At 59.3% G+C, this 13,531-nt stretch overlaps 1 protein-coding gene across 2 annotated transcripts in view; it reads right to left on the minus strand.

Moving 5' to 3' along the window:
* The window catches only part of AP3D1 (adaptor related protein complex 3 subunit delta 1), a 39,669-nt gene that overhangs the window by 2,090 nt on the left and 24,048 nt on the right, over positions 1-13,531 (minus strand). Inside the window, exons 10-31 of one of the 2 annotated variants that reach the window (XM_041763320.1) lie at positions 13,317-13,366; positions 12,890-12,938; positions 11,699-11,844; positions 11,458-11,606; positions 11,157-11,387; positions 10,452-10,683; positions 9,386-9,531; positions 8,891-9,032; positions 8,122-8,193; positions 7,231-7,306; positions 6,550-6,752; positions 6,202-6,275; positions 5,914-6,103; positions 5,510-5,569; positions 5,037-5,153; positions 4,111-4,257; positions 3,714-3,761; positions 3,126-3,315; positions 2,804-2,892; positions 2,639-2,724; positions 2,028-2,149; positions 1,856-1,935 (exon numbers count right to left, since the gene is read on the minus strand). In XM_041763320.1, the coding sequence (XP_041619254.1) occupies positions 1,856-1,935; positions 2,028-2,149; positions 2,639-2,724; positions 2,804-2,892; positions 3,126-3,315; positions 3,714-3,761; positions 4,111-4,257; positions 5,037-5,153; positions 5,510-5,569; positions 5,914-6,103; positions 6,202-6,275; positions 6,550-6,752; positions 7,231-7,306; positions 8,122-8,193; positions 8,891-9,032; positions 9,386-9,531; positions 10,452-10,683; positions 11,157-11,387; positions 11,458-11,606; positions 11,699-11,844; positions 12,890-12,938; positions 13,317-13,366 (2,699 nt within the window). Of the gene's footprint in view, positions 1-1,855; positions 1,936-2,027; positions 2,150-2,638; positions 2,725-2,803; positions 2,893-3,125; positions 3,316-3,713; positions 3,762-4,103; positions 4,258-5,036; positions 5,154-5,509; positions 5,570-5,913; positions 6,104-6,201; positions 6,276-6,549; positions 6,753-7,230; positions 7,307-8,121; positions 8,194-8,890; positions 9,033-9,385; positions 9,532-10,451; positions 10,684-11,156; positions 11,388-11,457; positions 11,607-11,698; positions 11,845-12,889; positions 12,939-13,316; positions 13,367-13,531 lie in introns of those variants that run through there. The other variant, XM_041763321.1, reaches the window with a different exon arrangement.

The following is a 13,531-nucleotide window of genomic DNA, read 5'->3' on the forward strand; positions in this document are numbered from 1 at the left end:
ACCTGGGACTCGATCCCAGGTCTCCAGGATCACGCCCTGGTCCTAAGGTGGCGCTAAAACACTGAGCCACCCAGGCTGCCCTAGACTTTTTTTTTAAAAAAAATTTTAAGTCATCTCTACCCCTAACGCAGGGCTCAAACTCATGACCCTGAGATCAACTGAAATCGGTGTGATTTTAAAGCACCTAGAGAAAGGTCTGTCCAGGCTAACGCACCCACCAAAACTAGTCCTGGGGACAGGATCTTGAGCCACAGGCCTGTTCTAGAAGAGCCACCAGGAGGCAGGTGCAGATGGTTGTGGTGATCACTGGGGCTGAGGGTCTCCAGCAGCTGTCCTGTGATCCCTGATAGCAGGTCCCACGAAAGGAGGCTGAGGGGCTGGTGGGGGGCAAATGCTGAGCCCAAGACACAGGAGAGGGAGGGCAGAGGTGAACGGTAAGCACAGATGGAGAAGAAAGGAGGAGGAACCCCTAGCGTGGTCTAACCACACCCAGCCATGAGGACACATGGCCCCATGGACTGCACCCGAGAGCACTCCCGCCAGCATGGTAAAGTCAGGCTCGAAGGTAAGGAACGCCACGTCGACACCAATCACCAGACAGCAAGACTGGCTTTTTGGATAAAGGACTTGACAGCAGACAAAACCCCAATGGGAAGAGAGACATTTGTGGGTCAAGATGCCGTGACGCTCAGTCAACGCATCCGCCAACAGACCCACAGAGCCAGCGAGACTGCCTGCAAGGGCCCAGAGGAATGGAGACCATCGCCATGCAGGGCCCAGTGACAGCGACGGACTGATCCTAACCCTAACCCTGACCCTCCACGCACCCACGGAGCACCACCCGCCACAGGTGACCACGTCTGCGGCCAGAACACAAATCTCCATACTTTCAAAGACCCAAAATCAGAAGCAGCACATCCTCCAACCAGGGTGGCGTCAAGCTAGAAATCAGGAGTAGAAAAACATCGAAATGCTGGAAAACTAAACACCACAGGTCTAAGGAACCTGTGGGTCACACAACTGGAAGCAGACATCAGAAAATGTCATGAAATGTATAGAAATACGAAAACAGAACCTATAAAAATTTGTGGGGTTCAGCTAAAGTGCTACTTTGAGGGAAACGGACAGCACTAATCTCTACATGAGAAGAGCAGAGTCTCAGCTTCCACCTAAACCACCATATAAAAGAGTAAACAAAAAGGAAAAAAAGAAAACAATCTGTATTGCTCAAAAACAGCAAAACTTCTACAAAGGTAGTTTCATTTGTTTTGAAGTAGGCTCCATACCTAGTGTGGAGCCCAGCGTGGGGCTTGATCTCGTGACCCTGAGATAGACACCTGAGCTGAGCTCGACCGTCGGAGGTCCATCCAGGCGCCCCCAGAAACACAGCTAAGAAAAACACGCAGCTGATAAACCCGCAGCCAGGAAGACCAAGAAAAACTGGAACACACGTTGCCAACGCAGGACCGAGGGAAGACACCACCACAGACCCGCTGATGGTGAAGAAGAGAACCAAGGACTCTACCCACGTGGATCTGCCAGCTCAGGTGGAGAGCACATGACCCCGGGTTCACCTGAGAGGACGCAGGTAAACCTGGTGAGAGGACCGGCACCGCCCCCAGCCGCCCGAGGAAAGGAGCAAGCAAGCACCGGCCCTACGCACAGTGTCTCCCAGGAGCCACAGGAGGGGGCACACGCCCAACTCTGCCGAGGAGGCTGCGAGTGCCCCAAACACAGGCTCACTGGCCCTCAGCCACACGCTGGAACCCAACAACCGTCAGGGCCCGGAGGGCAAGGGCTGGCTCTGGCAGCGTGGTGGTGGGGCCGAGGGGTGCCTGTGTGGGCCGGGGCTCACCTTCTTCACCAGGAGGCAGACGTGGTGGCCCTGGATGGAGCGGCTGTACATGGAGGCGCACGAGTCCACTCTCTCCACCACTGCAACGGAGGGCGCGCGGTGAGGCTGGAGCTGGGCCGCAGGGGGCAGAGGGGCAACCCCACAGGCGTACAAGCCACGTCCCACCTCTTACCAGAAAAATGGTGATGAAAACAGATCTTTGCCAGAAGGTTCTGGAAGGACATACTAATGCCATCGACTTTGATTGAGCTCATGCTCAGGTCCCCAGACTCCAGCAACTTGGCAAAGGCGTCACTGCGGGAAGGACATGGGGCAGAGAGGCTGACAACAGGCAGGCTTCCCAGCCCCGCCCCTGGGTGGCACCTGCAGCTTGAGGTCTCTGAGGGTCCCTGAGATGCCATGGGCTATCCCATGCCCCCAACACAATGCCTGTGCTGAATCCTGACCCTTGGACCTCAGAATTTGACTGTATTTTGAGACAGGGCCCTAATGGAATACAACCAGTGCCCTAAAAAGAGCAGGTCGAGGCACAAACCCACGCACAGGTTAAGACCGTGTGGTAAGGCAGGATCTACATGCCACGGAGAGGACCCAGCCCTGCCGACACCCAATCACGGCCGGCCAGCCTCCGGCACTGCGAGAGCCAGCATCTGCTGTCCGTGCCACCAGGTCCAAGCTGACCTGGGGCAATCACACGCCCTACATTCTCATGCCTGAGGTCTGAGGACGTTTGCCGGCTCACGGCACAGAGTGTGAACGTAAGGGGTGTGTGTGGCCGCACACCTGTAGCACGGCGTTGTGACCAAGTACGAGGTACAGCTGAAGTGCAGCTTGAAGTCCAGCTTCTCGTGGGTGGAGCCTTCGTCATTCTGCGGGAGCAGGAGCAGAGAGTGAGCAGGAGGCAGGGGCCATCCTGTGGGCTTCCACCATCACCTCAAGCCCTGGTACCTTGGCGATGAAGGACAGGGTCCCCTTGAGCTTCTGGGCCATGACGATGCTCTGGATGGTGAACACAAACTGGGCCTCGTTGGAGATGCCTGGGGAGGGGAGGAAGAGTGGGGGCCTGAGTGTGGCATGGGGCGGTGCCTGGCTGTTGCCTGGCACCCTGGCAGGTGGCAGTGACGTGAGCCCACGCTGGTCAGAAAGCTGGGCTCAGCCCAAGGGACACCAGGTGACAGGACGGGGGGTGTCCCAGGACCGAGCAGAGAGGGTGCAGCAGGAGCCTCCGACCTCCCCCCAGCCCTTGACGTCCTGCCCGTGGCCTGCACACCTGGGGGCAACTGGAAAGGCACCGGGACACCGTCATGGACGGAGGAGCCCTCTGGCCGGGCCAGCTTGGTGTTGAGTGAATCCAGCACATTGAGCTCCATGTTCTTCAAAAAGCTGCTGCTCTGATTCTCCAAAACGACGGACACGGTGACCTGGCTGTCCTTCTGCAGGTTGCCCTGGATGTCGTACGTCTGCAGGGCGAGGTCGGGGTTAGCCTGGCCCCACACAAGGGGCTCGGGAGTACCAGTGACACTCGTGCAAAGGCGGACCGCCTCTGAGAAGGGAAAGTACCCGAATCCCTACGCAAGAACTCTATTCCTGTGCCGCCCATGGTTCAAGCTGCCCCTGTCCTGTCCCTGGCGGAGGCCAGCCATCACGCCAATCCCGGCCCACCCACATCGCGGTCCCATGCAGCAGGAAATACCCACATGCGCCTCTCCCCCCAGAAAGGCTCCACTGAGGGAAGCTCTAGAAGCAGGAGCCCTGGGAGGGTCCACTGTCCCCAACACCCCACTGCCCTCTCCTCGCAGAGAAAGGACCGCAGAGCCTACCCCGGGCCCTGGCACCCTCAAATACCCATACTACTCACCATTTTAACGTAGGAATTCTCGGCCAGGAGACAGTAGCTGGACATGGGCTGGAAACAAAGAGAAACACTGAGCTTTGGCCAGCGAGAACCTGAGGGCAGCGGCTGCCCACAGGACAGGGCCTGTCGCGACCTGCGGAGCGCTCCAGGTGGGAAACACTGGGACTGAAAAAACCAGGGGGCAAGTGCACCCCTGCGTCCTAGACCACACGAGCCTGTACCTCAGGGACTCCAGCCACATGGCAGCGCCACCTCCCTGACGCCCAGAGCCCCCGGGGCTCCCCCACAACCCCGCGCCCAGAGGCCCCACTGCCGCGGCTCCTAGACTCGGGTGTCTCCCTGTGTCGAGGCCTTGGCGGGCTGCGGGGGCCCCTCGGGAGGCGAGTGAAGTACCCCTCACCGGGAGGGGCTCCTCATCAAGCGCGCCGTTCTCGACAGGCTCTGCTGCCTCGTCGCCGGGAGGCTTTTTCTTCTTGGATTTCTTCTTGTCTTTAGATTTCTCCTCCTTCTCCTTCTTGTGCTTCTTCTTCTTATGCTTGGAAGATTTCTGGAACAAAACACATAGGTCACGGTCAGCTCTCAATCTCCTCCCACCGGTGGGGCCCCTGAGGAACGGCACACGCTGCGGCTCTCAGGCCACGCTCCCATGTGTCACGGGGGCTGAGGCGTGGATCAGTGGGTTGCGCTAAGGAGCACATGTGACGGAGCGGACAGAGCGGCAGGCCCCAGGTTCCTGGGGAAGGGGCGAGGACCTGGGACCCACTGCTCAGTGAGACAGTCCCTGCCTACAGGTTACACCCCCGGGGAGGCCAGCAGGACACCCGACACCAGGTCCTCACTGTGCTCCCAAGACAGATGAGAACACATATTCACAGCGGCACAATTCCCAACAAATGAAAGGCGGAAACCTCAGTGGGTACGCACATAGACGAGCGAGGGCCCCCACATGCCGCCCCAGGAGGGAACTAGACACAGAAGGCCCCAAGGTGTGTGAGTCCACATATGTGAGATGTCCAGAACAGGCTTCTCCATAGACGGGGACAGGGCTCGTGGGGGCGACAACTTATGGAGATGGGGTTTCCTTTGGGCTAATAGAATGTTCTAGAAAGAACGGCTGCACAACCCTGTGAATATACTCTACGGCACTGAATCACATACCTTAAAAAGATAAATTTCACAGCATGTGAGTGATACCAGCGCTATCATGAAAACTAAAAGCCCAGAAGCACAGCAACAGGATGCCTCCCTGAAGGACCTCCACGCATCGTAGTCAGGCAGCAACTCTCCCCACAGTCCACTCAGGACACCCAGGGTAGGCATCCTCACCTTCCCAGGGTCCCGCTCATTGTCCTCATCATCTTCCTCGTCACCCTGCTCCTCTCTCTGGGGTTCCTCATCCTCTTCCTTGGGGGCAGCGATGACGGCATTCACTCCAGGCTCTTCCTGCAGGGAGCCGGGTGCTGGGGCTCGAGGGGGAAGCCAGGGCCCAGGCTGGGGTGTCCTCCACCCCCCACCGCATCTTGACCCCATCTGCGTCAGCACACCAGGCATTTGGTCAGCATGTGTGCATGGCCGCCAGAAAGCGCAGGCAGCTGGCAGAGGCCTGAGCCAGGCTGGAGCTCTGGAGGCTGCTCCTGCAGCCACTGACTGCGCCAGACTTCAGGCAAGGGACCAGGTTGGCCCAAATCTGTGCAGGGGTGCCCCACGCCCACACAGCCCTACGGAGGGCAGAGCCAGAGGAGGTGTCCCTGGATGCCTCGGAGAGGCACATGCATCACAGCTGCCCCCTGGGCTCTTACCGGGGCCGGGGCTGCAGCAGGCAGCGGCGTGGTGGACAGCCAGAAATCCAAGTCCTCACCCTGAAACCACAGGAAGACAGGCCTTTGGCTTATACAGCAGAACAGGCTGCAGAGCATGGCAGGGGTCAACCCCGACCAGACAGGGCGGCCTCAGCTCCATGGGATCCCAACACACAGGGAGCTGACCAAAATGCCAGGTCTGGAGGCCGCGGAGGTGCTTCTATCACCGCCAGGAGAACAAGCAGCCCAAGGTGTCCCAACGCCAGGCCGTGAGAAAGCAGCATGACCCACAGATACTTCTCTAAACCCGCAACCCTTCCCCTGGTGTGACCACACGGGTGGACCACATGTGCAGACATGGAGGGACGTGCAGCTCAGCATGGGGAGTCGTGGGGCCCACCTACCTCCTTCTCCACCCTCGCCTCCTTCCCCTTCTCCTTCTTCTCTCGCTCCTTCTCTCTGTGCTTCTTATCTTTCTTCTTGGGCTTCTTGACCTTCTTTTCCACGACGGGGACGTCCTCCTTCTCAGGAGACTTGGAGGTCTCCGCGTTCCTGTGTTTCTGGACAGGCAGCTTCTCGCTGTCAGCTAGGGGCCTGGGGGCAGGGTGGGTGGGTCACAGAGTGTGGAGACGGGGACTTGGAGAACACGGGGACTTGGCGAACACGGGCAGCCCCGGGCTGCCCCCACTTACTTGTCCAGGTCGATGTCCAGGGCCCTGTAGGGGTCGTTGGGGTCTTTGTCGTCCTCGTCACTAGGGAGAGCGTTCTGAGGGAAGAAAGGAAAACCATCCAGTCTGCCCAGTCCTGAGCCTGGTGGGTCCGTGGAGCCCCTCACGCCCTTCTCAGAAATGGACAGCGAGGCCCACACCCACGAGGGGAGCTCATCTGGAGCAGACAGTGAGGTCAGGATGCACCAGGGTCTCCGGCTCACAGCTCAAGACCCTGCTCTACAGCCTGGTGCACAGCGAGTGCTGGCTGCAAGCCTCCCTGGGCCATAGAAGAAGCAGAAGTGGGAGGACGGGAAGGCCCAACGGGCTGACCTCAGGCATCTCCTCGGTGACGATGTCCACCTGCTGCGCTGGGGCTAGGTCATCATCGCTCTCTGTGTGCAGGGAGCCGTGGCGCCGAGGCTTGCCCTTCTTGTCCTTGTCCTTCTTCTTCTTTCTCTTCTTGTCCCTCTCCAGCCTCTGGCGGTGCCTCCGCTCCTCCTCTAGCTTCACGTACTGGTCCGACATGGGCATCCCTGCGGGTGTGCACATGACCCGGTGCTTGGCCGCTGCCCTGATAGCCAGGTGGGGGCAGGTGGCCCCCACAGACTCAGCAGGAAGGGGGCCCCACAGCCCTCTGTGGTCTGTGCTGGAGAGAGGTGAGGAATCGTGTAGGCACCACCCCTCTGGCTGCCTGGAGGCAGAGGCTTTCAGAATGCTGACGTGCCGGCCCAGGGCAGCAGGGACACGTGGGGAGCTAGGGCTTGGGGAAAAAAATGAGGTGGCAACAGTGCAAAGACACTTGGGTCCTTGACTTGTGCCTCCTGTCCAGCCCCCAAGCTGGGACCTGCCCCAGCCAAGGAGGCAGCATGGGGTGCAGCAGAGAGCTAGCATGCCAAGCTGGAGACTTTCAAGGTTGGCCCATGACAGCATCTGGGACCTGAACTCAGCTCCCACTGCCCTCACTGATGGGAACTCCTGGGGCGGGCTTATGCTGCCCATGCAAACACTTGCCTGGCACCTTCAGGGGCACCGAGAGGTCTATCTGCACCACAGGTATATGCTCCACCCCAGGCACGTCCTGGTACCGCTGGAGAAGTAAGCATCAGGGCATTACTGGACAGAACAGGTGGGACAGACAGGGATGCCTGAGCAGGGGCTGCAGCCTAGCACAAAAGAGGCAGACAGCCTGGGGCCTTGTGGCTCCAATAGGGCATGGTGGGGAGAATGGCTGGCTAGACTGGGAGACTGGCCTGTATATGTAAATGAGCCCAAGCCAGATATAAGGCCTGTACCTAACAAGTACTTAGCGCCCACCAGGATGGCCAGAGTCAGAAAGCCAGATGTTGCAGGAGTGGTGGGGGCCATCTGTGGCCCCTGAGAAGGCTGAGCAGAGTCACGAGGTTACCTGGCAATCCCAAAGGAGGAACCAAGAGACTCATGTGCAGCCAGGTCTACCTGGGGGGCACCCAGCGGGGGAAGGATGTGGACGAAGGCAGTGGGTACCACCTGCGTTATGATCTATTTTTTTTTTAATTTTTATTTATCTATGATAGTCACAGAGAGAGAGAGAGAGGCAGAGACACAAGCAGAGGGAAAAGCAGGCTCCATGCACCGGGAGCCCGACCTGGGATTCGATCCCGGATCTCCAGGATCGCGCCCTGGGCCAAAGGCAGGCACCAAACCACTGCGCCACCCAGGGATCCCCTGCGTTAAGATCTAAACGCTGCCTTCACTCGGTGTCATAGGCAGGACCCACCTGGCAGTTGGGTCACATGGATCTACTGTGACAGTAAAATGCCACCCTGCAGAGGATACCCCTGCTGTCTTTCTGAGTGGGGACGGGGCTCTTATGAGGCTGTGGAGGAGGAAATGTTTACCAGGACGACTTGGAACCAGCCTTACCTTCTGGGGGGACGGGGAACTTTTGATGTAGAATGGGTTGTTGGCCTGTTCCTGCTTCCGGGCTTCTCGACGCTGCAGGGACAGGAGTCAAGACACATGTCAGTAACTACATACAGGTGGAACACATCCCCTCCCTTCTGGGCATGGGCTACCTCCTTGTTCCCGGCCCCAGGCAGGCCTGGGAAGCCACAGAACTTTACTGTTGGCCCTTAGCCAATAGGAAGACCACAGCAGGAGGATTGAGGTCAGGAAGGAGCTCAGGAGGTGGAGATGACCAGCTCTGTTTCAAGGATAGGAGTTCAGAGAGGCTGGGTGAGCTATTTGAGGCCACTCAGCTCCAAAGAAGAGCTGAGCTAGGAATCAGATCACATTGCCTAAAGGTTCAGCTTGCAGAGGGGTGGGCCAAGGGCAGGACAGGTCATGAGGAGAGGAGGGGCTCCTGGAGGGACCCCTTATTTCAGAAAGAAAGGAGCCAGACATGGTGCGGTGGGGAGCTGGGGGGGCCGCAGTATCTTTGTTCTTTTCCAGGCCATCTCCACATCGCATGTTGTAAATCCTGCACTCAAGAGAAAAGGAGCAAAGCCCCCATGCCTCTCTGAGGAGCTCTGGCCTCAAGAGACGCTACTACCCATTTCAACAAACCCCAACCAGTCTTCAGAAGGTAGCTCAGTGCTGCCCAGAGAACAATACGACTGTGTAGTCACTTGTGCTCTGAGTGAGGCCATCTGCCCCTGCGAATGAACCCCTGCCTCCATGGGTCAGTGCTCACCCGGGCCAGCTCCTCCTCATCCGCCTCAGGCTGCCGCTGCTTGGCCTGGCGCTGCTCCTCATCGTGGAAGATGGCCTTGGGCTTCTCGTCCTCAGACTCACTGTCTGAGGGTGGCTCATTGATCCAAGCATCCAGGTCTAGGCTACAAGACAGTGAGGTCACAAGGCAGCTCCAGGCTGTGCGCCCGGCCCTGGACACTCAAAGCAGCATGTGCATCAGGAACACCCCGTCCTCTTGAAAACAATGACATGAAGACTAGGCCACTACTTGAAATCACAGCCATCCTAGTTCGTCTAGGGGCGCCCGGCGCAGGGCTGGCCCTCATGATCCCTGTGTCCTGAGGATCCTGTGCAGGCTCACAGGGCCCCGAAGTTTACAGGCAAGGGCTGCCTCCATCCACTTCCCGGCCACTGGGACAGAGACACCAGTGAACGCCCTGCTGTAGTTCCCTCCTGCCACCCTGGCCCACACCCTCTGATGGGCTGTGCAGCTCACCCTTCAGGAACTGGAACTTTCTTCTGTGCCTTGGGAGCCACTGGGTTAAGCTCCCCAGCGAAAAGGGCACTCACTTCTTCAGCCACTGGCACGTCCTTAGCCTGAAGCTTCTGGATGTGTTTGACTAGCTGCAATATGCAGGACGCCTGAGGGGACCACAGAGGAGTCACAAAGGGTCAGAGAGAACTGGCCCTGAAGGCCACTGAGAGCCACAGCTAACGCTCAGACCTTGTGGATGCCCAGCCCAGGGAAAGTGAGCATGGCTGCCCCTTGCCTGAGCTGTACTGAGAATGTCTGGAAAGCTCGGAGAAGCCATGGGCTTCGTGGAAGCATGCGCCGAGGAAGAAACCAGCCCCAGCCTCCGTGTCAGTCTGCAAGAGGCTGAAGAGTGAAACAGGCCCACAGATGAAACAGCGTCACGAGCATAGAGCACGGCTGTCCAAGAAAAGCCCTTGAACAGGCCTGTGAGGCCCCAAGTGACCTGCAGCGCCTCCTTCCAGGAGACACCTGGGCGCCTCACAGCGGCTGGTCCTCTGTAGGCTCTGACTTGGGATTCTGCTGGAGTGTGGCTCCCAGATGGATGCATGGGGACCATGGCCACCAGCTGGGCTCATGTCCTGCCGCTGCCCTCAACCACAGCGCACCTGGACCTGAGTGGCATTCAATGCTGACGTGCAGTTTGGGTAACCACAAGCCCCATGTAGCCCACAGGCCATCAGAAGCGGCCTGGCCGTGGATGCCTACACTGCCACCCTGAACTCCCACCCAGAAACCTGCTGCCAACTAGATGCTTCCCCCAAAGACCAATGACGCACTGTCAGAGCGTCTCCCACTTGTTCATCCTCTCGCCACCCACCCCCTCCCTGGCCTCTACCTGCGGACCACTACCCACAGCCTCCCCGACCACGGGGGCCCAGGCCTGCTCACATCCCCAGGCTGAGGCGGAGCCCTGGAAAAGAGTTCTGCACCTTGCCCTTGGGAAAAGGCAAAGCTGGCCGCCGTTGGGAAGACACAAGCACAATGTGTGGGCTCTTCCAGAGATGGGAGCCCCCGGAGAAACACTGACCCGCTCCTGGACCTCCAGGTCCGCACTCTGTACAAACTGGGGCAGCCGGTCCACCATGAGCTGCGTGACTTCCTGGGCCGCCTCTGGCTCCGCGGCCTGCTCCTTCTGCTGCAGGATGGACGCGTACAGCTTGACTACATTCTGCACATACACGGCCTGGATGTGGCCGGGCAGGGTAGTGACTTTGGGCCGCAGCATGGCCTCGAGGGTCTGATGGGGTTCCTGCAGGTGCCTGCAGACAGGGAGGGCCTGATGAGCATGCCACCCCTGTGGCTGCCAGCCCTGCGGGCGCCCCGCTACAGGGGTCACGTGCACACACTCCCCCCATCCAGAAGAGAAGGAAGAGAACTCTAAGGAAGTTAGACAAAGGAACAATCACAAAGTACCCGTAGGAAACAAATGATGAAGAGCAAGCAAAACCAAACTGACAGCACAATTAGAGTGATGGAGCTTCCCTGGCTGCAATAGGCAAGGAAAAGAGAAGACTTGGGTTACGACACAGCCATCCTGGGCCACACTGTGACCACCTTCTTGCTTGTTCTCTCGGTGGAAAACGTGTGCTTTTAAAGCAGCTCTTTCAGCAGAGAGAAAGCCCCAGGAAGGAGAGACTGGGGCGACCGCCAGGGAACCTGGGACACAGGTCTGCTGGCACCCCTCTCGCTCCAGGGAGCACAGGTGGCCCCTAGCACCACTTGCACGACTCACTCGGAGAACTCCCCGCAGATCCAGGCGGCTGCATAGAGCACCTCGCAGATGCCATTGCGCTGGGTGCTGCTGGCCACCAGATGGGCGCTGTCGAGCAGCGCAGACATCTGCGACACTGCAAACTTGCGGATGGCCTTGACACGGATGGCCACGTCCAGCATTTGCGCAGCGATGAGGTGGCCGTGGCGGGTGCCCTCCAGCCGGGTCAGCTCCACCAGGACGCTGATGTACCTGCAGAAGGGAGCCCTTGAGGAGTGCCCCTGGCGCCAGCCCCCGCCCCCCCGGGCTGTGGGGCACGGACCACTGGAAGTTGGTGATGTGCTGGTAGTTGCACTGGCTACAGATGTCGATGATCTTCGTGAGCAGCTCGTCGCGGTAGGTCGTGCCCTCGGCCTTGTCCACATGGCTCATCAGCTTCTTGACAATCTCCACCAAGTTCTTCTTGGATACCTGGGGGGTGGGGGGTGAGGAGAAGGGGGCTGCTGAGGGAGGGACCAGACCAAGCTGGGGCAGGGCACGCAGGCCTGGGGCGGGGCACACACCATTCCGTACAGGAGGTCGAGAGCCCGTAGGCGGATGGACTCGTCCTTGTCATCCAGACACTGTAGGACGAGGTCCTTATGGGCCTGCACAGACTTGGGGTGTGTTCTCAGGATCTTGGACATGGCCAGCAGGCCCAGGTACTTCACTGCAGAGATGGCGAGATGCAGTTAACCTGGATGCGCCCTCACGTGCTTCAGGGCCTGCACAGAAAGAGCGAGGCCGGGTCTGCAGCCCGGGCCCGACAACCTAGACTTGGTCAGAACCAGCTGCATGCAGGCCCCCAGGGGTCCTAAGCGGCACGATGGGTGCCGGGAGAGAAGTTCCAGGCCCTACAGGCCCAGGGACCTCACACATACCAGGTGCGACTGCCCCCAAGCAACCCAAACACACAACCCTCTGAAGCTACAGTGATGAACTGCAGACCACGGGCCAGGTCTGACTCGAAGCCCGTTTCTGTGAACGCCACAGGCACAGGCACACGGCCGTGCCCACCGCTGGCACAGTGGCAGGCGATGCAGGGCCGGCAAGGCTGAGAAGTTACTATCTCGCCTCACACAGCACAGGCGTGGAAGCCCCTGCACCGAACAAAAATGCAGAGTCCTCAGCAGCCCCTGCCACTCCTGCCTGGGGGCGCGTGACTGGCTAGACCCCTGCAGGCGAGCCAGCAAGGTGCACCAGGATTACTTTAAACTCTTTGGGAGAAGTGCCAGGATTGCCAGGAGCTAGAGCTAAAGCACCCTACCCTGTCAATCCCAGGAAACCGCGGGCACTCCCATGGGACCAAGTGCTCACAGGAGACCCTGGAGGAGCGGCACCGGCAGCTCCAGGCCACACCTGGAGGCTTGTTACTGACCTCCCTGAGCCCCGCGCTGGAACTGGAGCTTGGAGGAGCCACGTCTTGCTCAAGGACCTTGCCCAGGGCTCACCTTTCCAGCCGGCCCTACCCGCTGAGTCCCACTCCAAGATGGCAGCAGAGATGCCCCGCACGCACGAGGAGAGCGGGTGCAGGGGCCACAGCTAGGCCATCAAAGCCTGGTGTCTTTAAAACACTCCTGAAGCTCGAGTATCAGCCTGCACAGGCCAGGCCCGCACAGCTCACCACCACAAGCACCTGCTCTCCTAGAGCTCAAGGACCCCAGGGGCTACAGAGGCGCAGGACCTACGGGTGTGCAGAGGGAGGAGGGACTCACGGTTTTGATCAGAGTCTTCTATCAATATCCTCAATTTCTGAACACAGAGCTGCAAAGGGGAAGGTGACACTGGTCATGCCTTCTGAAACAATAGTGAAGTCAGTGACCCCAGGCCCGCCTCACACTCTGATCCAGCCCAGGGTCCCTGGGACCAGGCAGGGACAGAGGATACCGGGCCTCACTCTGCAGAGCACCCAGCACGATGGCTGCCTGCAACCACCAACAGGGACACACGCTTGTGTAATGTCCACCAAAGCACACACTGACATGTCAGTAACTTCTGGGGTACTAACATTTGTGTGTCCCCCCCCCCCCCCCCCCCCCGCAGCTTGTCAACTCCACAGTCACAAGCCGGCCAGGGCCCAGAGCAGGGTGCCACGTGAGTGATGGCTGCGGGGTGGACCACCACATGCACGCAAGGACATACCTGGATGCTAGCGCTGTGGTTAGGCATGCCAGAGGACAGGGAGATGAGCACTGAAACAGAAAACCTGGCCTCAGGAAGTCCCCACACCTCACCAGGCATGCAGAGGCTCACTCACTCGGGGCCAGCAGCCAGAAACACCGCACACCGGGAGCTGTCGGGCTGACTGCTCTCCTGAGAGGCTGGCTGACCACACAGCATCTGGCTGCTGAGCACAG

The sequence above is a fragment of the Vulpes lagopus genome, chromosome 7 (assembly GCF_018345385.1).
Source record: "Vulpes lagopus strain Blue_001 chromosome 7, ASM1834538v1, whole genome shotgun sequence".
Lineage (NCBI taxonomy): Eukaryota > Metazoa > Chordata > Mammalia > Carnivora > Canidae > Vulpes > Vulpes lagopus.